This window comes from Perca fluviatilis, chromosome 16 (genome assembly GCF_010015445.1).
Source record: "Perca fluviatilis chromosome 16, GENO_Pfluv_1.0, whole genome shotgun sequence".
Taxonomy (NCBI): domain Eukaryota; kingdom Metazoa; phylum Chordata; class Actinopteri; order Perciformes; family Percidae; genus Perca; species Perca fluviatilis.
Window position 1 is genome coordinate 1,320,222 of NC_053127.1, and position 26,105 is coordinate 1,346,326.

The 26,105-nt window shown below is 46.6% G+C and overlaps 1 protein-coding gene and 1 long non-coding RNA gene across 2 annotated transcripts in view; one reads left to right on the plus strand and one right to left on the minus strand.

Moving 5' to 3' along the window:
• Positions 1-21,990, plus strand: part of camk2a (calcium/calmodulin-dependent protein kinase II alpha) — a 37,785-nt gene extending 15,795 nt beyond the window's left edge. Inside the window, exons 5-18 of the mRNA XM_039777736.1 lie at positions 1,321-1,386; positions 1,477-1,549; positions 9,496-9,598; positions 10,009-10,092; positions 12,251-12,345; positions 12,443-12,565; positions 12,669-12,752; positions 15,680-15,722; positions 16,560-16,597; positions 17,553-17,601; positions 18,014-18,089; positions 19,182-19,276; positions 20,073-20,301; positions 21,432-21,990. Coding sequence (XP_039633670.1) covers positions 1,321-1,386; positions 1,477-1,549; positions 9,496-9,598; positions 10,009-10,092; positions 12,251-12,345; positions 12,443-12,565; positions 12,669-12,752; positions 15,680-15,722; positions 16,560-16,597; positions 17,553-17,601; positions 18,014-18,089; positions 19,182-19,276; positions 20,073-20,301; positions 21,432-21,435 — 1,162 coding nt within the window. The 3' untranslated portion in view covers positions 21,436-21,990. The remainder of the gene's footprint in view (positions 1-1,320; positions 1,387-1,476; positions 1,550-9,495; positions 9,599-10,008; positions 10,093-12,250; positions 12,346-12,442; positions 12,566-12,668; positions 12,753-15,679; positions 15,723-16,559; positions 16,598-17,552; positions 17,602-18,013; positions 18,090-19,181; positions 19,277-20,072; positions 20,302-21,431) is intronic.
• LOC120544185 lies at positions 89-17,636 on the minus strand. Its single transcript, XR_005636470.1, has 3 exons — positions 17,622-17,636; positions 2,137-2,140; positions 89-204 (listed from the first exon to the last, which is right to left on the minus strand). It is a non-coding gene; the product is annotated as an uncharacterized LOC120544185 (long non-coding RNA).
• Positions 21,991-26,105: the final 4,115 nt, after the last annotated feature.

Genomic DNA, 26,105 nt, shown 5'->3' on the forward strand with positions numbered 1-26,105 from the left:
ATTTTCCTTAGTAAAAATATATATTTTTGCTTTCTTCTTGCGTCTCGGGGAGTGAAGTCACGTTTTCAGCATGAGGACAGTTCACGTGTACCACGCAGCGACACAAACGTAAACAACAATGGAGGGAGGACAGAGATGGAAATCCAGTCACTATTTAGAGTTTGTGTCAGCTAAAGACGGCAGTATTAAGGTTGGTTGTACACTCTGTGCTGGAGGCGACTACGTCAGATTTGAAGAACCATTTGGAGTCGCAGTGCTGCAGTCAAACCTACAGAGCAAGTCCCAGTAGGTGGTGGGAAGCAGAGAGCAGGAGGTCCCCCACCACCCAAACAACTAAAGCTGGACTTCGGTGATAAACCAGTAAGTGGGGGAGAGTTGAAGAAGTTGGTCGGTCAGTATGTTGTAGTGGAAATGCTGCCCTTAAACACGGTTGACTGGCTCTCTTTGGTGCCATAATAAACCAGATCCTACTACTGGCAACACTGAGCTGCCTCACAGTAAACCGGTTGTCATGTTTATGTTGAGGCTGTGGGGGGGGGGGATGTCGGCAGCTGCTGCATGTAGCTAATAAAGTAACTTGTAATCTAACTTCGTTACTTTTAAAATCAAGTAATCTGTAAAGTAACTAAACTACTTTTAAAATCAAGTAATCTGTAAAGTAACTAAGTTACTTTTTCAAAGTAACTGTGGCAACACTGCTCTAGGGGCACAGGATAGGCACCAAAATACAACAACCAACGCTCCAGCCAATCATGATCATGATAGTTTCGGAAACCTTGGGAGAGGGGTTTTGTTTGGTATTTACTTTGAACGTCAACAGAAGTGACGTCATGCAGGAACTCATAGGGCACCTTTAATGTATTTAAACAGCGTGTTGGAGGTGTAACATTCAATGTTATCTGTTCATTTAGAATGTTTACAGACAATGATATGTCCCTACGTTCTGTTCCCAGAGCCACTAACTAGTATGATATGTGTCCCTAACAATATGTGAAAATAAAAAAAAAAAAAAAAAAAAAAAAAAAAAAAAAAAAGAAAAAAAAAAAAAAAAAAAAAAAAAAAATAGTATGTAGTAACTAGTATATGTGTCACTAACTAGTATGATATATGTCAGTAACTAGTATAACATGTGTCACTAACTAGTATGATATATGTCACTAACTAGAAGGATGTATGTCAGTAACTAGTATAACATGTGTCTCTAACTAGTATGATGTATGTCACTAACTAGTATGATGTATGTCACTAACTAGTATGATATATGTCACTAACTAGTATGATGTGAGTCACTAACTAGTATAACATGTGTCTCTCTCTCAGGGTAACAGGAGGAGAGTTATTTGAAGATATTGTAGCCAGAGAATATTACAGTGAAGCTGATGCCAGGTAGGAAACACATCAACCTTTGACCCCAGCTGTGTTGCTACAGACTGAGAGGTGTAAACATGACCTCTGACCTCTGACCTCTGTGCACAGTCACTGTATCCAGCAGATTTTGGAGGCGGTGCTGCATTGTCACCAGATGGGTGTCGTCCATCGAGACCTGAAGGTACCTGTCTGTCTGCCTGTCTGTCTGTCTGTCTGTCTGAAGGTACCTGTCTGTCTGCTCTGTCTGAAGGTACCTGTCTGTCTTTGACAGATAGAACATCAATAGAAATGTTTCAACCAAATATCCATATTTACATATATTAACATGCATATTCAATTACATTTAATTTATAGTATCAATTCATAACAAGAGTTATCTCGAGACACTTTACAGATAGAGTAGGTCTAGACCACACTCTATAATTTACAAAGACCCAACAATTCCATTAATTCCCCCAAGAGCAAGCATTCAGTGCAGAAGAAAAACTCCCGTTTAAGAAGAAACCTGGGACAGACCCAGGCTCTTGGTAGGGGGTGTCTGACGGGACAGACCCAGGCTCTTGGTAGGGGGTGTCTGACGGGACAGACCCAGGCTCTTGGTAGGAGGTGTCTGATGGGACAGACCCAGGCTCTTGGTAGGAGGTGTCTGACGGGACAGACCCAGGCTCTTGGTAGGGGGTGTCTGACGGGACAGACCCAGGCTCTTGGTGGGAGGTGTCTGCGGGACAGACCCAGGCTCTTGGTAGGGGTGTGTCTGCGGGACAAGACCAGGCTCTTGGTAGGAGTGTCTGACCGGGCAGACCCAGGCTCTTGGTAGGAGGTGTCTGCGGGACAGACCCAGGCTCTTGGTAGGAGGTGTCTGACGGGACAGACCCAGGCTCTTAGTAGGGAGTGTCTGCGGGACAGACCCAGGCTCTTGGTAGGAGGTGTCTGAGGGACAGACCCAGACTCTTGGTAGGAGGTGTCTGACGGGACAGACCCAAACTCTTGGTAGGAGGTGTCTGACGGGACAGACCCGAACTCTTGGTAGGAGGTGTCTGGGACCCAGCTTGGTAGAAGGGTCTGGGGACAGACCCAGGCTCTTGGTAGGAGGTCTCGAAGGGACAGACCCAGGCTCTTGGTAGGGGGTGTCTGCGGGACAGACCCAGGCTCTTGGTAGGATGTGTCTGAAGGGACAGACCCGGCTCTTGGTAGGAGGAGGTGTCTGGCGGGACAGACCCAGACTCTTGGTAGGAGGTGTCTGAAGGGACAGACCCAGGCTCTTGGTAGGAGGTGTCTGGGCGGACAGACCCAGGCTCTTGGTAGGAGGTGTCTGGGACAGACCCAGGCTCTTGGTAGGAGGTGTCTGACAGTACAGACCCAGGCTCTTGGTAGGAGGTGTCTGAAGGGACAGACCCAGGCTCTTGGTAGGAGGTGTCTGATGGGACAGACCCAGGCTCTTGGTAGGAGGTGTCTGAAGGGACAGACCCAGGCTCTTGGTAGGAGGTGTCTGATGGGACAGACCCAGGCTCTTGGTAGGAGGTGTGTCTGGCCGGGACAGACCCAGGCTCTTGGTAGGAGGTGTCTGGCGGACAGACCCAGGCTCTTGGTAGGAGGTGTCTGACGGGACAGACCCAGGCTCTTGGTAGGAGGTGTCTGACGGGACAGACCCAGGCTCTTGGTAGGAGGTGTCTGATGGGACAGACCCAGGCTCTTGGTAGGAGGTGTCTGAAGGGACAGACCCAGGCTCTTGGTAGGAGGTGTCTGACGGGACAGACCCAGGCTCTTGGTAGGAGGTGTCTGACAGTACAGACCCAGGCTCTTGGTAGGAGGTGTCTGATGGGACAGACCCAGGCTCTTGGTAGGAGGTGTCTGACAGTACAGACCCAGGCTCTTGGTAGGAGGTGTCTGCGGACAGACCCAGGCTCTTGGTAGGAGGTGTCTGAAGGGACAGACCCAGGCTCTTGGTAGGAGGTGTCTGATGGGACAGACCCAGGCTCTTGGTAGGAGGTGTCTGAAGGGACAGACCCAGGCTCTTGGTAGGAGGTGTCTGATGGGACAGACCCAGGCTCTTGGTAGGAGGTGTCTGATGGGACAGACCCAGGCTCTTGGTAGGAGGTGTCTGAAGGGACAGACCCAGGCTCTTGGTAGGAGGTGTCTGATGGGACAGACCGAGGCGCTTGGTAGGAGGGGTCTGCGGACACAGTGGTAAGTAGGAGGCTCTTGGTAGGAGGTGTCTGACAGTACAGACCCAGGCTCTTGGTAGGAGGTGTCTGATGGGACAGACCCAGGCTCTTGGTAGGAGGTGTCTGATGGGACAGACCCAGGCTCTTGGTAGGAGGTGTCTGATGGGACAGACCCAGGCTCTTGGTAGGAGGTGTCTGATGGGACAGACCCAGGCTCTTGGTAGGAGGTGTCTGATGGGACAGACCCAGGCTCTTGGTAGGAGGTGTCTGAGGGACAGACCCAGGCTCTTGGTAGGAGGTGTCTGAGGGGACAGACCCAGGCTCTTGGTAGGTGGTGTCTGATGGTGCCGGTTGGGGGGTGATGAACAGTGGTAATAAAACTCACAATAAAGATAATGGATCAGTGACTAGAAATAGTAGTTGTAGTAGTTCATGGCGTAGCAGGGCACTGCAGGACGTAGCAGGGCATAGCAGGACGTAGCAGGTTGAGGGTTATAGGTTGCCAGGTTGAGGTGACAAATGGGTTGAACATTGTATATGGTGGATTGTGTGAATAGGTTTCATACAAGATCTGGCAACTGGTCAACATTAGACAAACATATTGCTCTGATTATTTATAAAGGAGTTTGGGCCATGTTGCAAATTACAGGAGTCTCCCGTGAGAAATAAGAAACCGGGAGGATCCGGGACATAGAGACAGACAGGGCTAAAAAAAGATGAGAAACCCGGGAAAAACGTGTTGGCAGGTGTGGGGGAGACTGATCAGTCCAACTGCCTTTTCTGCCATCTGTTTGGTGTGTCACAACCTTTAACGCAGTTACACACCAACCAGACGGCCAAACGTCGGCAGTAAAGCCAGTGTGACTGATTAGTCGCCCCGAGTTGATCCAAAAAGTTCCTCAGAACTAACCGAAGAGACCTAATACATCTCCATACAAGCAGGCGGCACTAATCTGTATTGTTGCCCAAAAATGAAAACCGGCAGCTGATTGGACGAACGCGTCACATGGGTTTGTTTTCTCCAGAAATTCAAAGCCAGACTGTCGTGGCATCTCGTTCAGAATCTGATCTCATATTGGACTAAAATAGTTCACTGAAACATGTTTCTGAAAACATTTTAAGAGAGAAATAGGCCGTGCAGTTGCTGAATCTGTCTTCATTTCAGATCAGCAAAGGTTAGTTCAAAAGATTTTCATCAGATTTTGAGAGACTCTAGTCACGCTCATCCCGCTCGCCATTTCCAGGTGAGTCCCGACTGCCTTGCCACCGACTGAACATGTCAGGTCGGCCAAAATGAAGGCCGACAGCCCCTCGGACGGACGACGGCACGGAACACACCGCACAGACTCAAGTCACCAACCTCACCAGACTGTCCAACGGCCGATTATCGGCTCGGTGTGTAGCTGCCTTTAGTATCGGGATCAGACAGATTTCCTCTGTTCCAGTCCAGAGTCACTCTGATCCTATGGCGCTGCTTCTTTACTCTGAGAACAGTGTCTGGAGCTGCTGAGTATTTACCTCCCAGAGAAGAACCATAATGTCCAAAATCCAGACCGTATGTCTCTCTTCCTCTGGACTAGAGTGCGGATCGGGCCGCATTTTTCTGTCCGAGCCCGGCCCGCATCTGACAGAGCAGTAACCTAGCCCGGCCCGTGTCCGACAGGCATTAAGATATTTAAGTCTGAGCCTGACCCAGTTAAAATCTCATTTTTGTCTCATACTAATGACTCATGTCCGTGTGTTTGTGTGAAAACTTTTATTAAGCAGCTGGAGGAAGGCATTCAGAGATGTCAACAGATGAGGTCATCAGTGCACATGGGGCAACAAGCGCACGTTAACGCACACCTACATAATCAGCTGTTTTAAATTTAAAATGTTCAATGCCTTATCGCGCTGATGTGACCGAGCCCGACCCGAACCCAAACATAATTTCTAAATATATGTCCAAATCCGGCCCGGCCCGTCAGGTCCCGTCTGGTACCGTCGGGCTCGGTTCGGGTATCCATCCTCTACTCCACAGACTCTGATAACACACCCAGTGACCAGACTTCACTGTCTCCAACCTCGACATCCCAGCTGTGAGTCCCTGCACTGCTACTCTCTGCTTGGGGCTCCTCAGGTGCTGCAAGCATATCACTCCGCCCAAGTAGCAGAGAGTAGCAGTGCTTCGCCTTTCTGAGAATATAGTTCCCAGTATGTATACGGTTAGAAGATGGCTGTGTCATGTGACCTTGTTATTTGTACATGCTGTGACTATACAAATCACAACATGGAAATAGGAAAATGTTGGCGTTATTTTGTCACTTATTGGGAGCAGTAGGCTAGATGGAGACGGTTACCTCCAGGATGTGTGCTAAGCTAGGCTAGATTGAGATGAGATGAGAAGGGTATGTATAGACTCATCTAACTCTGGGGGATATGGGGAATAAGACAAAGTCCCAATAAGTTGGTATGATCCTTCAGAGCCGTCAGAGCCCAGGACAGAGAAGTAAATATCAATCCTCTCTGGATTATCAGGAAGCTGCTGTTCCTCTCCTCGTCTCACACTGGTCAGATCTTCAGACAGGATGAGTCTTGAACCAGCATTGTTTGGGTCCAGAACCAGAGGAGTGTAGGAGACCATGTCCTTCATCTTGTTCCAGATGTTGAAGCTCAGGTTGCCCAGGTGTTTGGCCTCGTCTATCAGAGCTCCTGAGAGCAGCTGTGGATCATCCAGCAGGGGGCGCTGCTGGACTCTTTCCACTGCAGCCTTGTAGTTGATCAGGAATGAGACATCTTCAGCTCTCAGCTGCTCCTCTGTGGCTCTGACTGTGTCAGAAAGAGCTGCTATCTCTCTGCTCAGAGCCTCCATCTTCTCTTTCATCCTCAGACTCTGACTCTGACTGCTCCTCTTCCTCCCTCAGTGCAGCCATCCTGGCCTCCTCTTCCTCTTCTAGAAACTGGTGAAGCTTCTTAATCTGATCCTTAATCTGCACCTCTGTGCGTCGGGCCTGGACCTTCATGTGTTTTGCTGTTTGATCACACTTCACTGTAACTTCTCCTTTAAGGGCTCCAGAGTTTCCTGAAGTTTATTCTTGCATTGTTATGCAGCTTCATCGATGGGTCTGATTCTGTGGTTGGAGTGTGTTTCTGAATCTCTGCAGACGAGACACACCGGCTGCTGATGGTCCAGACAGAAGAGTTTGAGTTTCTCAGAGTTCAGACTGCAGAGACCCTCTGAAGTTCTCCGATCTCTCTGCTGTAAGAAACTCTCACACCGGTTCTTTAACTCCAGGTTACAAGATGGTTCTGGTCTTTTTAATCTTCTCTTACAAACTGGACACTCTTTTGTCTGTCTCTCTGTCCACCAGCTCTGCAGACAGTCTCTACAGAAGCTGTGGCTACATGACAGAACAACAGGATCTCTAAAGACTTCATGACAGACCAAACAGCAGAAATCCTCCTCTGACATGGAAGCCATTTTGTCTCTGAGAGCAGCTGAAAACAGCAGAAACAGCAGATGTTAAAACAGGAAGTCAGTTGTGTTTCCCTCCCTCACACACGGGACAAGTTTGTAGAAGTATTTTAACCCAAACCACTGGCTGTGTCTCATTCCGCCTACTTCCGTCAGTCCACTGCTAATGGTCACTGACCACTTACTGCTGAAGTGCCACTTTCGGTGGTTAGTATTGTCATAAAAGGAACACTTATGAGAAAACACTTACCGGAAATGACGAGCGGTCGGACTGACGTGTGTCATGTTGCACATGAGGGGAGAGGGGAGGGGCTGCTCCTCTGCTCCTCAGTGAGTCACAGCACAGAAGACGAAGAGAGAGGAGACTGTTTTGGCGCCCACAGGAGAGAAATACTGGCGACTTTTCTACAGAAAATCGCCAGTATTGTCGCTAGTCGCGGGTTTTTTTTTAAAGTCGCTGACTGTACGTACACACCGCGGCCGACTTGAGCTTTTCCTCCATTTACTCTGAACTAATGTTTTGATAGGAACAAAAGTTTACATTGTATGTTTCTCTGGAATCAGCCAGCGCGAAGGATGTCTATATTCCAATTGGTTGCTGGTTGTTTGCCGCTGAACCGCGTCATAGGTCATTGCAATACAAGTATTTCATTTCCTTTCATATCATAATATGAGACAATAACGGTACAACATCAACAATGATGGAAGCAGAATGTGTAATGTTACATATAAGTAGCATGTATTTAAATATATTATATATTTACTGCATACAGTATATGGAAGTGTGTAACAAAAAAAAGAGAAAAGTTATTGCAATTTAACATTAAAACAATGAGTGAAAGTTTCAGTATTAATCTTCAATAAAGATAATTAATTTTAAAATAAGGAAGTGTTTGTAACCTTAATACACTGTCACTATCACTCAACCTGGTTTAGTGGTTGATTGAAAAGCTAAGACAGGAGAATGCAGGTCGAGGTAAACAATGGAGCTAGTTAGGTAGCTAACACTAACATTAACGTAATATCTCATATGTCCTTAATAACCGATATGGGTTTAGGTTCAAGGTTTAACATCTTATGATACATCAGAGGGCTGTATGCTGTATGAAACTGCAGGCTAACCTTAGTAGCTAGCTAGTAGCACTACTTAATGATAACTGGTGTTTATACTGGTGCGTTGATGTGTGCGTTGGGGGGTGATAAAGGGAGGAGTGAGAGAGGGAGGAGAGAGGGAGGAGCCATAGACTGTTGGGCACTATCTGACTGTGACGTTAGCTGAGAGTTGGCAACACTCCAACGATCACATCATAGCCACGCCCTAAAACACCTCCTGCTTTATCGCCGATTTTAAAATCAACGAGACCATAATTCACTAAATGAACATCATTATGTGTTGCAGAAGACTTAAAACTAGCGATTGAGATCATAAACTCGTTATCAAAATGTTTACTGAGGTAATAAATCAAGTGAGAAGTTCATCGACTTCTACAGAAACCGAACTCCTTTTGCAACCGCACGTGTCACCCCCTGCAGGAATTCAGATATAATACAGGTTTAAGGAGTCTCCCCCTGCAGGAATTCAGATATAATACAGGTTTAAGGAGTCTCCCCCTGCAGGAATTCAGATATAATGCAGGTTTAAGGAGTCTCCCCCTGCAGGAATTCAGATATAATGCAGGTTTAAGGACTCTCCCCCTGCAGGAATTCAGAGAGAATGCAGGTTTAAGGAATCTCCCCCTGCAGGAATTCAGAGAGAATGCAGGTTTAAGGAGTCTCCCCCTGCAGGAATTCAGATATAATGCAGGTTTAAGGCTCCCCCTGCAGGAATACAAGAGTAAAGCAGGTTTAAGGAATCTCCCCCTGCAGGAATTCAGAGAGAATGCAGGTTTAAGGAGTCTCCCCCTGCTGGAATGGTTAGTGGGCTATACAATTAACACACATGGGTTAACACACAGACACACACACACAGACACACACACACATACATACATACACACACATACACACACACAGACACACCAGACACAGAGACACACAGACACACACACACATACATACATACACAAAAAGACACACACACACACAGATATACCCACACACACACACACACACACATTTTCTTCTGCCTAGAGACAACAACAACTAAATCTGATTGGACAAGTCCGTTGTTAAGGTTTTAGGAAAATTAGCAGAGTTAGCATGTTAGCGTGTCTCCTGTAATCCAGGGGGCAGAGTTAGCATGTTAGTGTGTCTCCTGTAATCCAGGGGGCAGAGTTAGCATGTTAGTGTGTCTCCTGTAATCCAGTGGGAAGAGTTAGCATGTTAGCCTGTCTCCTGTAAGCCAGTGGGCAGAGTTAGCATGTTAGCATGTCTCCTGTAAGCCAGTGGGCAGAGTTAGCATGTTAGCCTGTCTCATGTAAGCCAGTGGGAAGAGTTAGCATGTTAGCCTGTCTCATGTAAGCCAGTGGGCAGAGTTAGCATGTTAGCATGTCTCCTGTGTGTCTCCAGCCAGAGAACCTGCTGTTAGCCTCCAAGTCTAAAGGAGCGGCTGTGAAACTGGCCGACTTCGGTCTCGCTATCGAGGTGGAGGGAGACCAGCAGGCCTGGTTCGGTGAGACTCACACTCTGTTTTACTCTATTCTACTCTATTCTACTTTACTCTACTCTATTCTACTTTATTCTACTGTACTGTACTCTATTCTACACTAGTCTACTCTGTTCTACTTTATTCTACCCTATTCTTCTACTCTATTCTAATCTATTCTATATTTTACTCTATTCTTCTCTATTCTACTCTATATTCTAAATTATTCTACTATATTCTACTTTATTCTACTCTATTCTACTTCATTCTACCCTATTCTACTATATTCTATTTTATTCTAGATTATGCTGTCATTTCTGCTGTTAACTGTTTGTGTGTGTCTGTGTGTATGTGTGTCTGTGTGTGTGTGTGTGTGTGTGTGTGTGTGTGTGTGTGTGTGTGTGTGTGTGTGTGTGTGTGTGTCTGTTTTTCTGCAGGCTTCGCGGGAACTCCTGGTTATCTGTCTCCGGAGGTTTTGAGGAAGGATCCGTATGGCAAAGCAGTCGACCTCTGGGCCTGTGGTCAGATTCTACTTTCTTCTTCTGCTTGTCTCCTTTTCTCCTTTTCTCCTTGTCTCCTTGTCTCCTTCACACCTAAAATGAGAAATACTGTTGTTCTGTGTTCGTAAAAGGGCACAATCTTGTCACAAGAGAGGTTCCCTTTTGAGAGACAATTGTGTCTCTTTCATTTTGTTCCCCAAAATTTGTCCAAAGGTCCAGTTCACTGTGCTCTTCAGGGAACTGCTATAGATGACCCAACTAAAGGTCCAGTTCACTGGCCTCTTAAATATACAAACAGTGCTGCCACAGTTACTTTGAAAAAGTAATTTAGTTACTTTACAGATTACTTGATTTTAAAAGTAATTTAGTTACTTTACAGATTACTTGATTTTAAAAGTAACGAAGTTAGATTACAAGTTACTTTATTAGTTACATTCAGCAGCTGCCGACAACACCCCCCCACAGCCTCAACATAACCATGACAACCAGTTTACTGTGAGGCAGCTCGGCATTACCAGTAGTAGGATCTGGTTTATTATGGCACGAAAGAGAGCGAGTCAACCGTGTTTAAGGGCAGCATTTCCTCTACAACATACTGACCGACCAACTTCTTCAACTCTCCCCCACTTACTGGTTTATCACCGATGTCCAGCTTTAGTTGTTTGGGTGGTGGGGGACCTCCTGCTCTCTGCTTCCCACCACCTACTGGGTTTGACTGCAGTGCTGCGACTCCAAATGGTTCTTCAAATTTGACATAGTGTTTTTGTAGCTAGATAGCACTTTGTCGCCACCAGCACAGAGTGTACAACCAACCTTAATACTGCCGTCTTTAGCTGACACAAACTCTAAATAGTGACTGGATTTCCATCTCTGTCCTCCCTCCATTGTTGTTTACGTTTGTGTCGCTGCGTGGTACACGTGAACTGTCCTCATGCTGAAAACGTGACTTCACCCCCCGAGACGCAAGAAGAAAGCAAAAATATATATTTTTACTAAGGAAAATGACAAATAGTAACGCACAGTGACTTGGATAAGTAACTTTAATCTGATTACTGGTTTGGAAATAGTAACACGTTAGATTACTCGTTACTGAAAAAAGTGCTCAGATTAGAGTAACGCGTTACTAGTAAGTTACGTGGCATCACTGTATACAACTCTGTGCTCTTCACAGGGAACTGCTATAGATGACCCAACTAAAGGTCCAGTTCACTGTGCTCTTCAGGGAACGTATTAATATGTGTACCTGTAAGGTCAGGAATGTTCTTGTCTCGTACCTCCATTTTTGAGTGTGTTGTCTCCTTGTTTCCTTGTCTCCTCTCCTCCCTCAGGTGTGTGTGTTTCTCTCTCTCAGGTGTGTGTGTGTGTCTCTCTCTCAGGTGTGTGTGTCTCTCTCTCAGGTGTGTGTGTGTGTGTGTGTGTGTGTGTGTGTCTATCTCTCAGGTGTGTGTGTGTGTCTCTCTCTCAGGTGTGTGTCTCTCTCTCAGGTGTGTGTGTGTTTCTCTCTCAGGTGTGTGTGTGTGTCTCTCTCTCAGGTGTGTGTGTGTGTCTCTCTCTCAGGTGTGTGTGTGTGTCTCTCTCTCAGGTGTGTGTCTCTCTCTCAGGTGTGTGTGTCTCTCTCTCAGGTGTGTGTGTCTCTCTCTCCCTCAGGTGTGTGTGTTTCTCTCTCTCAGGTGTGTGTGTGTGTGTGTGTGTGTCTCTCTCTCAGGTGTGTGTTTCTCTCTCAGGTGTGTGTGTGAGTCTCTCTCTCAGGTGTGTGTTTCTCTCTCTCAGGTGTGTGTGTGTGTGTGTTTTTTTTCTCTCAGGTGTGTGTGTGTTTTTCTCTCAGGTGTGTGTGTGTTTTTTCTCTCAGGTGTGTGTGTGTTTCTCTCTCAGGTGTGTGTCTGTGTGTGTGTTTCTCTCTCTCAGGTGTTTTGTGTGTGTGTGTTTTTTCTCTCTTAGGTGTGTGTTTCTCAGGTGTGTGTGTTTCTCTCTCTCAGGTGTGTGTGTTTCTCAGGTGTGTGTGTTTCTCTCTCTCAGGTGTGTGTGTGTTTCTCAGGTGTGTGTGTTTCTCTCTCTCAGGTGTGTGTGTTTCTCAGGTGTGTGTGTTTCTCTCTCTCAGGTGTGTGTGGTTTCTCAGGTGTGTGTGTTTCTCTCTCTCAGGTGTGTGTGTTTCTCAGGTGTGTGTGTTTCTCCCTCTCAGGTGTGATCCTCTACATCCTGCTGGTGGGTTATCCTCCGTTCTGGGATGAAGATCAGCATCGTCTCTACCAGCAGATTAAAGCTGGAGCTTACGATGTAGGTACAGCTCTGTCATTGGTCAGTGAGTGCGTTGGGGGCGGGACTTTTCTGACATAAACTCCCCCCCTCCTTCCCTCTGTCCCCCCACCTGTAGTTCCCGTCCCCGGAGTGGGACACGGTGACCCCTGAAGCCAAAGATCTCATTAACAAGATGCTGACCATCAATCCTTCTAAAAGGATCACAGCAGCAGAAGTGCTCAAACACCCCTGGATCTCTGTAAGCCTCTCAACTCTGTACTCCTAAATATATTCATAAATATAATATAATATAGGTACTGTATGGAACTGATGATGATGATGATGTATGGTCTTCCTCGCAGCATCGCTCCACCGTGGCATCCTGTATGCACAGACAAGAGACTGTTGAGTGTCTGAAGAAGTTCAACGCCAGGAGGAAACTAAAGGTACGCTCAGGCCTAACCCTCAGGCCTAACCCTACCCCTCAGGCCTAACCCTAACCCTCAGGCCTAACCCTACCCCTCAGGCCTAACCCTCAGGCCTAACCCTACCCCTCAGGCCTAACCCTACCCCTCAGGCCTAACCCTACCCCTCAGGCCTAACCCTACCCCTCCAACCCTACCCCTCAGGCCTAACCCTACCCCTCAGGCCTAACCCTACCCCTCAGGCCTATCACCGCCCCCTCAGGCCTCACCACCCCTCGGGCCCTAACCCCTCAGGCTAACCCCCTCAGGCCTCAACCTGCCAACCCTCAGGCCTAACTGCTACCCCTCAGGCACCTTACCCCCTCAGGCCTTCCAACTCCTGTCGGGCCTAACCTCCCCCTCAGGCCTAACCTCACCCCGTCAACTCACCCCTCAGGCCTAACCCTACCCTCAGCCTACCCACCTCCCCCTCCGAGGGCTAACCTCCTCAGGCCTAACCCCCTACCCCTCAGTTAACTCCTACCCCTAGGCCCTAACCCCTACCCCCCAGCCTAACCCCACCACACCCCACCATCCCCAGCAGCACCCCTCAGCCACCCCTCAGGCCTACCCTACCCCCCTCAGGCCTAACCTACACCTCAGGCCTACAGCACCTCAGGCCTCAACGCCCTTCAGCTTCCTCAGGCTTCAATCGCTACCCCTCAGGCCTAACCCTCAGGGCCTAACCCTACCCCTCAGGCCTTAACACCCCAACCCTTCGCCTAACCCTCAGGCCAACGCACCCCTCAGGCTTCAACCCCTAACCTTGGGCCAACCTAACCCTCAGGCCTAACCTCCAACCCTCAGGCTTACACCCTAACCCCTCAGGCCTAGCCCCTACCCCTCAGGCACCCCCCCCCTCAGGTCCTCACATCGGCCTACCCTAGACCCTAACCCGGCCTAACCCTCAGGCCACCTCCCCTCAGCCCCCTCGGCTACCCCTCAGGCCCAACCCTACCCCCTCAGGCCTCCCAGCACCCTAGGGCCCAACCCTCAGGCCTAACCCCAACCCCTCAGGCCCAACCCTCAGGCCTAACCCTACCCCCTCAGGCCTCCTACCCCTCAGGCTCCGAACCCTCAGGCCTAACCCTACCCCTCAGGCCTAACCCTACCCCTCAGGCCTAACCCTAACCCTCAGGCCTAACCCTAACCCTCAGGCCTAACGCTAACCCTCAGGCCTAACGCTAACCCTCAGGCCTAACCCTCAGGCCTAACGCTAACCCTCAGGCCTAACCCTAACCCTCAGGCCTAACGCTAACCCTCAGGCCTAACCCTCAGGCCTAACGCTAACCCTCAGGCCTAACCCTAACCTAACGTCCAATCAAACTGTTCAAGTACAACCAAAGATTATCTCAAACTACATCACAAAAACTTTGGAAAAGGCAAAAAAAACTTTGACAAAAGTGTCACAAACGACGGCTAACCTGGAGGTCAATACCCAGCCCTGGAGGCCCTTAGTTGGGGTTAGGAGGGAGTCTGGTGGGCCTGGAGGTCAAGACCCAGATCTGGAGGCACTTAGTTGGGTTTGGGTTAAAACGCAGCACCCAGAACCTGGTTTTTAAAGGAGTTTTTTTAAAGTGTTTTATTCACACCAGTGGTCCTCTTGTGCCCGTCTGAGGTGTGTGACCACTGTCTGCGTTACTTGCTCTTGAGGTTAAAAATATCCATACACATACCATTCAGAGTTAATAATAAGTGCTATGTTTAAAAGTGCTTTAAGAAGTAAAAAGTGCCACACAATAAATAACATAAATAATTTAAAATACATCATATGAATAAAACCAAACTGTTAGTAAATAATTGCATGAAACCAATGGCATGTGTATAGTTATGCTAAAATCTTGAGGCAAGTAATTCAATTCGTAATAATAATAAAATTATAATAATAATAATAATAATAATAATAATAATAATAATAATAATAATAATAAATATAAACTAGATATTAGCAACAGACAAAAAATCCAATCAAATTCTTAAAATGTAGATAAGACAGAAAAATGGAGAAAAACATGCCATAAAAGGCCTGGAGGCACTTAGTTGGGGTTAGGAGGGAGGCTGGTGGGCCTGGAGGTCAAGACCCAGATCTGATCTGGAAGACCAAGCCAAGACCGATCAGGAATCTTCTCCTTATGACCTCATAAGGAGAAGATTCCTGATTGGTCCATCTGAGCTTTCATTTTCTCAAAGGCAGAGCAGGATACCCAGGGCTCGGATTACACCTATCACCATTTCTAGCCACTGGGGGGCCATAGGCAGGCTGGGGGAACTCATATTAATGTTAAAAAAACTCATAAAGTGAAATGTTCATGCCTTGGGACCTTTTAAAGGCAGCTTAATTTCCCGGAGAAAGAGAGAAAGAAAAGAGATTGAGGGACTGAGCTTAGAGGCCCCTGCAACAACAGGAATGTTAATTAAAATGTAAATTAAACATTAATATCTGAAAGGTTGTGACAGTAGTTATAGGTCAGACACAAATTAAAGGTCCACTAGTTTTACATGTTGCACCGTTAAAGGCCCCTGCAACAACAGGAATGTGCTCTGTGAGGTCCAGATGGTTCAGTCCACTAAAGGGGGGTCTGATATTTACAGATAAGAAGTGGGCTGTCTGTCAGACCACCCCCCCCCCCTAACTCTACATCTATGTGCAGGTGAAGCATTTTAATAATGACGAGATTTGATAATGTTTAATTTCAGCAAATTATCTCAGAAATGGGACCGGACTCCTCTCCAAGCTTTAGTTATTCAACTGTACCTCTGCTGCTCTAACATCTCCTCTCCTTCCTTCTTTCCTTCCTTCCTCCTTTCCTTCCTTCCTTGTTTCCTTCCTCCTTTCCTTCCTTCTTGTTTCCTTGCTTCTCGTTTCCTTCCTTCCTCCTTTCCTTCCTTCCTCGTTTCCTTTCCTGCAGGGAGCCATCCTGACCACCATGTTGGCCACGAGGAATTTCTCCGGTAAGATCTTTAAAGCCGTTAGTGAGCAGCCAATCAGCTGCTGACTTACACACTGTTATCAGGTTAGCACTGGGGGTTAGCTGTGTGTGTGTGTGTGTATGTTTGTGTGTGTGTGTGTGTGTGTGTCTCTGTCTGTGTGTGTGTGTGTGTGTGTGTGTGTGTGTGTGTGTCTGTGTGTGTGTGTGTGTGTGTGTGTGTGTGTGTGTGTGTGTGTGTGTGTGTGTGTGTGTGTGTGTGTGTGTGTGTGCGCAGCTGTCAGCTCTATAGATAGCAGCAGGGAAACCACCGACAGACAGAGAGACAGACAGAGAGAGTTAGTAGAGTAGAGCACCATAATTAAACGTCTCCTTCTTTACTAGCTGAACTCGTGTAACACGTAGATGTAGATTAATTAATCAGTTTATTAGTATTATTAGTATTAGTATTAACCTGTTGAGGGTCAACACACAGGAATGTGTGTCTGCTCTCTAACTATCTCAAGTGGAAACTAAACGTGGCCTCGGCGGTCTCTCTGCATTCCTTCACTCTTTGGTAGTTTTTAATTCTTCCATTAGACTTTTATTTTGAAGTGTTTCCTCTCAGATTTTGGAGGGTTACGAAGAACTCGACTCAGGATTCTTTTTCAGGATTTCTTTTTTTTTTTTTGAGACTTTAAAACTTTTTAATTCCTGGATTAGTCTTTTATTTTGAAGTGTTTCCTGTGAGATTGCTGAGGGGCACGTAGGCAGCAGCAGCCAGGGGTTGTCGGTACGATGCTGCCTCTCCTCTTCTCTGCCTTTGTTCCTTTCTTCCTCACTCTGCTGCTTCTCTTTCTCTTTGTTCTCATCCCTCGTTCAGGAGGAAAGAGTGGAAACAAGAAGGCCGATGGAGTCAAGGTAACCAACTTTATACTTTATTATTAATATTAATAATATTATTATTTTATTATTTTTATTATTATACATTATTATTATTTAATTATTATTATAAATTATTGTTATTATTTAATTATTCCTATTATTATTATTATTATTATTATTATTATTATTATTATTATTATTATTACCACTACAAATGGAGCTGAGCTACTAATGGTGTCTGATAAGTGTTTAAAGTCTTTGGACCAAGTCTGTAAATGTTGATCGACTGGGACTAGTTAGCCCGCCGGAGTCTCGTTGGTTATCGGAATTGTTTAAGATTATTTTTTGGGCATTGGACAGCTGAAGACACGAAGGGGGAGAGAGAGGGGGGAATGACATCCGCAGGTCGGAGTCGAACCCGCGGGCATATACCTCTACATATGGGCGTGCGCTCTACCAACTGAGCTAACCGGGCACCCCAGACCATCTTCTCTGTGCTTGCCTGGAGAGACAGTCCCCTGACTAGCACGCTTTAAATGAGCTGTCGGCCTTCCAGCCAATGGGGTTGTCCATATGAACACCAAGGTGTCTGTAGGAGCAGAGCCCAGTGATTGGTTGTTCATCTATGACCTCTGATACCCTCTGATCCGTGTCACGACCAACTCCTCAGCTCGTCACATGGTTGGATGAGATTGTTGGCATGGCAACACAGCACACAGGGCTCTGTTTCGGTAGAATATGCTAAAGTACGTGTGGCTGTGTGACGTAGGCTGAAGTAGAAGTAAACACATTTTTTATATGTACACATATACCCATTGTGTATAGTATTTTTATGTAGGACAAGAATAAAACTCCCATCACGGAGGCCCCTCTCAAGGGCCCCTGGGCATGTGGCCAGATTACCCGTGGGTAGATCAGGGTCTGCAGCGTCATGGCAACTAGCTCGGTTTAGACTCAACCTCTGATCATCACTTTGTTGTTGTTGTTGTAGGAATCATCTGAGAGCACAAACACCACCATCGAGGATGAAGACACCAGAGGTACACACACACACACACACAAACACACACAAACATATACACACACACACACACACACACACACACACTCAAATAGAGACACACACACAGAGACACACACATATACTGACACACACACACACACACACACGGAAAGACAGACAGACACACACACACACACATGGAAAGACAGACAGACACACACACACATGCACATACACACACATATACATACACACAGACACACACTGTTTATGGCACTATTCAGTAATAATTGTAGGAACGCTAAAATGCTTCAACTAAGAGAAAATTACAACTGGCTATTCTAAACTGTCTGTCTGTCTCTCTAACCTGTCTTCCCTCTGTCTGTCTGCCTGTCTGTCTGCCTGTCTACCTGTCTGACTGTCTGCCTGCCTGCCTGTCTGTCTGTCAGTGAGGAAACAGGACATCATTAAAGTTACGGAGCAGCTCATCGAGGCGATCAGCAACGGAGACTTTGAGAGCTACACGTATGTAACACACTCATCAGACTCTTATTGTGAAAATCCCCCACTGTGTTAAAGGGACAGTGTGTTTGTTTGAAGAACTTCTCCATAGAGAGGGGAAGTCCCGCCCCTTTCTTCTCCATAGAGAGGGGAAGTCCCGCCCCTTCCACTGGAGTCTTTCTTTAGTTGATAAATTATCTTGTAAACTGACAGCATGTGTAATTTATGCCTCAATTCAAACGAGATCTAAAATAATTAGTCTCTCCCCGTTCACTACTGGACACATATTTTAAAGAATGAATTAAGGTCTCATAGTGGACACAGGAAGGGGCGGGGCTTAGCTCAGGAAGGGGCGAGACTAAACCCAGGAAGGGATGGGGATAAACTCAGGAAGGGGTGGGACTTAGCTCAGGAAGGGGCGGGACTTAACTCAGGAAGGGGTGGGACTTAGCTCAGGAAGGGGCGGGACTTAACTCAGGAAGGGGTGGGACTTAGCTCAGGAAGGGGTGGGACTTAGCCCAGGAAGGGGTGGGACTTAGCCCAGGAAGGGGTGGGACTTAGCTCAGGAAGGGGTGGGACTTAGCTCAGGAAGGGGCGGGACTAAGCTCAGGAAGGGGTGGGACTTAGCTCATGAGGGGGCGGGACTAAACTCAGGAAGGGGCGGGACTTAGCTCATGAAGAGGTGGGACTTAGCTCAGGAAGGGGCGGGACTAAACTCAGGAAGGGGTGGGACTTAGCTCAGGAAGGGGCGGGACTAAACTCAGGAAGGGGCGGGACTTAGCTCATGAAGAGGTGGGACTTAGCTCAGGAAGGGGCGGGACTAAACTCAGGAAGGGGTGGGACTTAGCTCAGGAAGGGGCGGGACTAAACTCAGGAAGGGGCGGGACTTAGCTCACAGGAACAGGTGAAATTAACAGGAAATAGTCCCAATATTTTGAGAATAAAAGTCAGAATATTTAAGGAAACAAAGTCTGGGAAACCTTTCTGTCTCTAAGTAAACCTGTCTGTCTCTCTGTAAACCTGTCTGTCTCTCAGTAACCGGTCTGTCTCTCTGTAAACCTGTCTGTCTCTCAGTAACCTGTCTGTCTCTCTGTAACCTGTCTGTCTCTCCTCCAGTAAGATGTGCGACCCGGCTGTGACGGCGTTCGAGCCCGAGGCGTTGGGGAATCTGGTCGAAGGCCTCGACTTCCACCGCTTTTATTTTGAAAACTGTGAGCTGAACCACACTTCCTGCATGATTGACCGTCTCATTGTGATTTATGACTGATCATTATAATACATTATTTATTATATATATATATATATATATATATATATATATATATATATATATATATATATATATATATATATATCTCAACGTATAAGAGCTGCGATGATCAAACTGATCCAGTGAAAAAAACCTTAATGTCGAAACATGCTGAAGTAGAAGAACAGATTTTAAAGTGCTCAAATTATGCTTTTCGCATCCAGAAAACACTTACCTAGGTACTGTCAGGGCACACCCCTCATACTCTGCTTCTGACTGGCTAGTAGTCCTTACCTAGGTACTGTCAGGGCCCTCATACTCTACTTCTGACTGGCTAGTAGTCCTTACCTAGGTACTGTCAGGGCCCTCATACTCTGCTTCTGACTGGCTAGTAGTCCTTACCTAGGTACTGTCAGGGCACACCCCTCATACTCTGCTTCTGACTGGCTAGTAGTCCTTACCTAGGTACTGTCAGGGCCCTCATACTCTACTTCTGACTGGCTAGTAGTCCTTACCTAGGTACTGTCAGGGCCCTCATACTCTGCTTCTGACTGGCTAGTAGTCCTGACCTAGGTACTGTCAGGGCACGCCTCTCCTTCCTGTCTGTCTGTCTCTCTCACTTACTTGTCTTTCCCCTGTCTGTTTGTCTGTCTGTCTAAATTTCTCCCTAACCTGTCTCCCTATCTTTCTCCAACCTGTCTCTCTTTCTAACCTGTCTGTCTCTCCAAACTGTCTCTCTCTCTCTGTCTGTGTGTCAGTGTGGTCTAAGAACAGTAAACCGGTCCACACCACCATCCTGAACCCCCACATCCACCTCGTGGGGGAGGAGGCAGCATGCATCGCTTACATCAGAGTGACTCAGTACATCGACGCCAATGGGACGCCTCGCACCGCCCAATCAGAGGAGACCAGGGTCTGGCATCGCCGCGACGGGAAGTGGCAGATCGTCCACTTCCACCGCTCAGGCGCCGCTTCCACGCTCAGCAAGTAGGAGAACACTCCGGAGACTTTCACCCCACATTACAACCCATCCAGAAGAATTTTTATTTCACCTGCACCAAACCCACCAGACTCCATGTAAATAATCAGGACTTTTAGCGTGTATAGAGCCAGCATATCTCCACCAGACTCCATGTAAATAATCAGGACTTTTAGCGTGTATAGAGCCAGCATATCTCCACCAGACTCCATGTAAATAATCAAGACTTTTAGCGTGTATAGAGCCAGTATATCTCCACCAGACTCCATGTAAATAATCAAGACTTTGCGTGTATAGAGCCAGCATATCTCCACCAGACTCCATGTAAATAATCAAGACTTTTTAGCGGGTATAGAGCCAGTATATCTCCACCAGACTCCATGTAAATAATCAAGACTTTTAGCGTGTATAGAGCCAGTATATCTCCACCAGACTCCATGTAAATAATCAGGACTTTTAGCGTGTATAGAGCCAGCATATTTCCACCAGACTCCATGTAAATAATCAGGACTTTTAGCGTGTATAGAGCCAGCATATCTCCACCAGACTCCATGTAAATAATCAGGACTTTTAGCGTGTATAGAGCCAGCATATCTCCACCAGACTCCATGTAAATAATCAGGACTTTTAGCGTGTATAGAGCCAGCATATCTCCACCAGACTCCATGTAAATAATCAGGACTTTTAGCGTGTATAGAGCCAGCATATCTCCACCAGACTCCATGTAAATAATCAGGACTTTTAGCGTGTATAGAGCCAGCATATCTCCACCAGACTCCATGTAAATAATCAGGACTTTTAGCGTGTATAGAGCCAGCATATCTCCACCAGACTCCATGTAAATAATCAGGACTTTTAGCGTGTATAGAGCCAGCATATTTCCACATGTAAATGGGTGAATTAAGGGTTTATTTCAACCAAACCAGAGTGGTGATTGTTGGAACAGTGGAAAGAAGGAGTAGTTTCTGTCCTCTTTGAATAAAGTGTGTTTTACGATGATAAAAGTCCTGATTATTTACATGGAGTCTGGTGGGTTTGGTGATGGTGAATTTGGGGCTTTTTCATGTTCACTTTCATACTGGGACAGGATTATTTTATCCGTGACGTTTCTTCTTCTCCTTCTTCTCTGTCCGTGCAGCTGACTTCCAGAGTGGGCGGGTCTTTGATCGGGCCACCGTCGCCTTGACAACTAATTGATTGACAGCAGGCCAGGTGTGTGACATCAGACAGGAAGTGTTGAGTTTTTGGAGACGAGGGGCGAGGCCAGACAGCAACGAAGTGCACCATCAACCAATCAGCTTCTTCTTCTCAGCTCCCCTTGGACTTCGGCCACGCCCCCTTTGTGATCAGCCAATCAGATGCACAGATTCTACAGACATGTGGAAACCTCTTACAGACAGTTTTTTGTTATTTTGGTAACTTTGACTTTGCCGACGCTTCCTTCACATCTGACTGGTGTTGTCACCGTGACAACAGCCCTGAATTTAAATTAAGACCTTTATTAGCAAACAAAACAAAACAGAAACGGGAGAAACAAGGTTTCCAAATAACTTCATACAGAGACCAGGAGTCGGCATGGTAACTGATTATTATTAGACCCGTTATCTCGTGGTCACAACACACACACACACACACACACACACACACACACACACTCAGACACACACACACACACACACACACACACACACACAGACACACACACACAGACATACACACACACTCAGACACACACAGACACACACACACACACATAGCCACACACACACACACACACACACACACACACACACACACACACAGACACAGACACACACACAGACACAGACAGAGAGACACACACACACACACACACACACATAGCCACACACACACAGACACACACACACACACACACACACACACACACACACACACACACACACACACACACACACACATAGACAGACACACACACACACACACACCAAATCCAAACATGTAATATTAATCCACCATATATGATCGTTACAGTTTTGACCCTAACGTGATTCCGTACATTTTAAAGATGTGGTAATGAAGAGGATAATTTGGGTCTAAAAGTGATCAGAACCAGCAGCGTCTCTGAGCATCTCAGCCACAGTACCAGGTCAGGAGATGAAGTTTGGGCGTTCATGTCTCTACTTCCATCGGGTTTGGAGAGCGCCATAATCTTCCAGCGCCCTCCGGCCGAAGATCTTCCATAACCCGCCCGCCGCACGCCACACGCCACACCTTTCACAGTCAGAAGATCTGTTCGCTCTGACCAATATGAGTATATGTGTCTGTATATTTTAACAGAAACTGTCCGTACAACATTGTGATTCACAGTTGTATTTACATTTCCCAGTTGCATTATGGGACTTTTATCTGTTGCTCCAAAAACTAAGTAGTTATTAACGTATAAGCCATGGATAAGCGAGAGACAAATGCGCCAAAAAATGTGTTGGAAAAAAAACGTGAAAAGAGTTTAAAAAAAAACTGCAGATACATGCGTATAAATACAGAAGCTTTTTGTCTCCTCTGAGCCTCCGTACTTCCGGACATTGGTGTGTCAGCAGTGAAACCCTTATATCTCAGGCTGTGTCTCATTCTACTCCCGTCAGTACACAGCTAACGGTCCCTGACCACAGCTAATGGTCCCGGATTACAGCTAATGGTCCCTGATTACAGCTAATGGTCCCTGACCACAGCTAATGGTCCCTGATTACTGCTAATGGTCCCTGACTACAGCTAATGGTCCCTGATTACAGCTAATGGTCCCTGATTACAGCTAATGGTCCCTGATTACAGCTAATGGTCCCTGATTACAGCTAATGGTCACTGATTACAGCTAATGGTCCCTGATTACAGCTAATGGTCCCTGATTACCGCTAATGGTCCCTGATTACAGCTAATGGTCCCTGATTACTGCTAATGGTCCCTGATTACAGCTAATGGTCCCTGACCACAGCTAATGGTCCCTGATTACAGCTAATGGTCCCTGATCACAGCTAATGGTCCCTGATTACAGCTAATGGTCCCTGATTACAGCTAATGGTCCCTGATTACTGCTAATGGTCCCTGACCACAGCTAATGGTCCCGGATTACAGCTAATGGTCCCTGATTACTGCTAATGGTCCCTGATTACAGCTAATGGTCCCTGATTACAGCTAATGGTCCCTGATTACAGCTAATGGTCCCTGATTACAGCTAATGGTCCCTGACCACAGCTAATGGTCCCTGATTACAGCTAATGGTCCCTGACCACAGCTAATGGTCCCTGATTACAGCTAATGGTCCCTGATTACAGCTAATGGTCCCTGATTACAGCTAATGGTCCCTGATTACAACTAATGGTCTCTGATTACAGATAATGGTCCCTGATTACAGCTAATGGTCCCTGAACACTGCTAATTGTCTCTGACCACAGCTAATGGTCCCTGACCACTGCTAATTGTCTCTGACCACTGCTAATGGTCCTTGACCACTGCTAATGGTCCCTGATTACAGCTAATGGTCCCTGACCAGTGCTAATGGTCCCTGATTACAGCTAATGGACCTTGACCACTGCTAATGGCCACCGACCACAGCTTACTGCTGTAGTCCCACTTTGGGTGGATAGTATTGTCCCAACAGAAACACTTATGTTAAAACACTTACTGCAAATGACGAATGCGATGAACACGAAACATGTCAACGTCATTTTTCGGCCCGCTTTCCTTTATGCAAATGAGTAGCTAGCGGCCGGATCGGCTCGGCGCCTCTCAAAATCTGATGAAAATCTGTTAAACTGAACTTTGTTGATCTGAAATGAAGACAGATTCAGCAACTGATGCATGGCCTATTTCTCTCTTCAAATGTTTCCAGAAACACGTTTCGGTGAACTATTTTAGTAAAATACAAGATCATATTCCGCCAATATGCTCTGTCTGTAATTCAGAAGAAGCCAGACCCACGTTAAGCGTTCGTCCAATCAGCTGCCTGGTCCCTCCCCCTTTCCGCTTTGTAGTCCAGATGGCGCCCGTTTACTGCAAGTAGGGTCCATTGTTCCACACTGGACTTTTTGACCGTTTTTAGGAGGTCATCTGGGTACTTTTTTGGGACAGTAGGAGGAATGAGACACAACCTTTGTTTGCGTTTTTAGGAGCTTTAATACTTCAGTAACTCAGATTCAATATGACATGAAAGCTGCGTCTTGGTTTCCCGCCCGCTCACAGTCGCCGTGTCCACCCGGGTTAGTTTTAGTGACGTATCTTCCAGAGGAGTTCAGGTTTTGTGGGAAAACGGAGTTCTTAGAAACGTTTGAGGACTCCTGAGTGGAGTTGTGTTTATTTCTTCCTTCTCCAGTGCTGGTGTTTCCTGTCTGGTCAGACGCTGGCCGCTGGTTCTCTGCATGCAGGATCAGCTCTTTGTTTCCTGTCTTCTCCCTTTTGCTGCGTTTTGACTATTTTGTTTTGTGCGGCTCTTAGCATTACAAACACACACAGATACACACAGACACACACACAGACAGACACACACACACATAAACACACAGACACACACACACACACACACAGACACAGATAGACACACACACAGACACACACTTGGCGCCGCCGTCTTTGATATTCTGGACCCCTGGCCCGTGGCGTTGGTCAGCGAGGCTAGGAGCTGCTCTCTACCGTCGGGAGAATGTAGACCTTTGTACGATCCGATAGCTAGCATTGATATTAACTTCGATATATTGCGTTTGTATATTTAAAAGCTTTCTACCGCTGGACTCCGTGTGCAGTGCTCGCCGTGTGTAGATCCCTCTTTTAGAGAGCCAGTTGTGTGTTTCAGTAGCTTCGTTATTTTCTTAACGATGTGCATTATTAGCATGTGGAAACAGTTTCTCTTAGCAACCGCTGAATGTGTTCGCAAAAACAGCGCCGCTGCCCTTTAATTTACCCGACATCTCGCCGCCGTTTGGCGTCCCGGCTCAGATAACTGGGGAGGCTGAACACTGGGTCAAAGGTCAAAGGTCAACGCTCACGTCTCTTGAGCTCAGATCTGTTCACCAGACTCTGTTCAGATTTTCAGCTATTTTGAAATTAGGACTTTTTTTTATCAACCTGGACCCTATGTATGAACTGATGTGGTCAAACTCTGCCTTCTGATTGGTCTGTTTTCACCTTCTTCAAACTCTGTAAACTGTATTATTTCCGTCCAATGAAAACACAAGTGTCTGACAACATTATGGGATGGATCCCTACAGAGATAGACCTTTTAGTTAAAGAGTAAGATCCTTTTAGTTTAACATGAAACAGCCCCGAAATCACCATCACCAAACTCCACCAGACTCCATGTTAATAATCAGGACTTTTAGCGTGTATAGAGCCAGCATATCTCCACCAGACTCCACGCTAAAAGTCCTGATTATTTACATGGAGTCTGGTGGAGATATGCTGGCTCTATACACACTAAAAGTCCTGATTATTTACATGGAGTCTGGTGGAGATATGCTGGCTCTATACACACTAAAAGTCCTGATTATTTACATGGAGTCTGGTGGAAATATGCTGGCTCTATACACACTAAAAGTCCTGATTATTTACATGGAGTCTGGTGGAGATATGCTGGCTCTATACACGCTAAAAGTCCTGATTATTTACATGGAGTCTGGTGGAGATATGCTGGCTCTATACACGCTAAAAGTCCTGATTATTTACATGGAGTCTGGTGGAGATATGCTGGCTCTATACACGCTAAAAGTCCTGATTATTTACATGGAGTCTGGTGGGTTTAGCGCTAGCAACTTCAGAGCTGGTTTTGGTTAAACATGGGAAC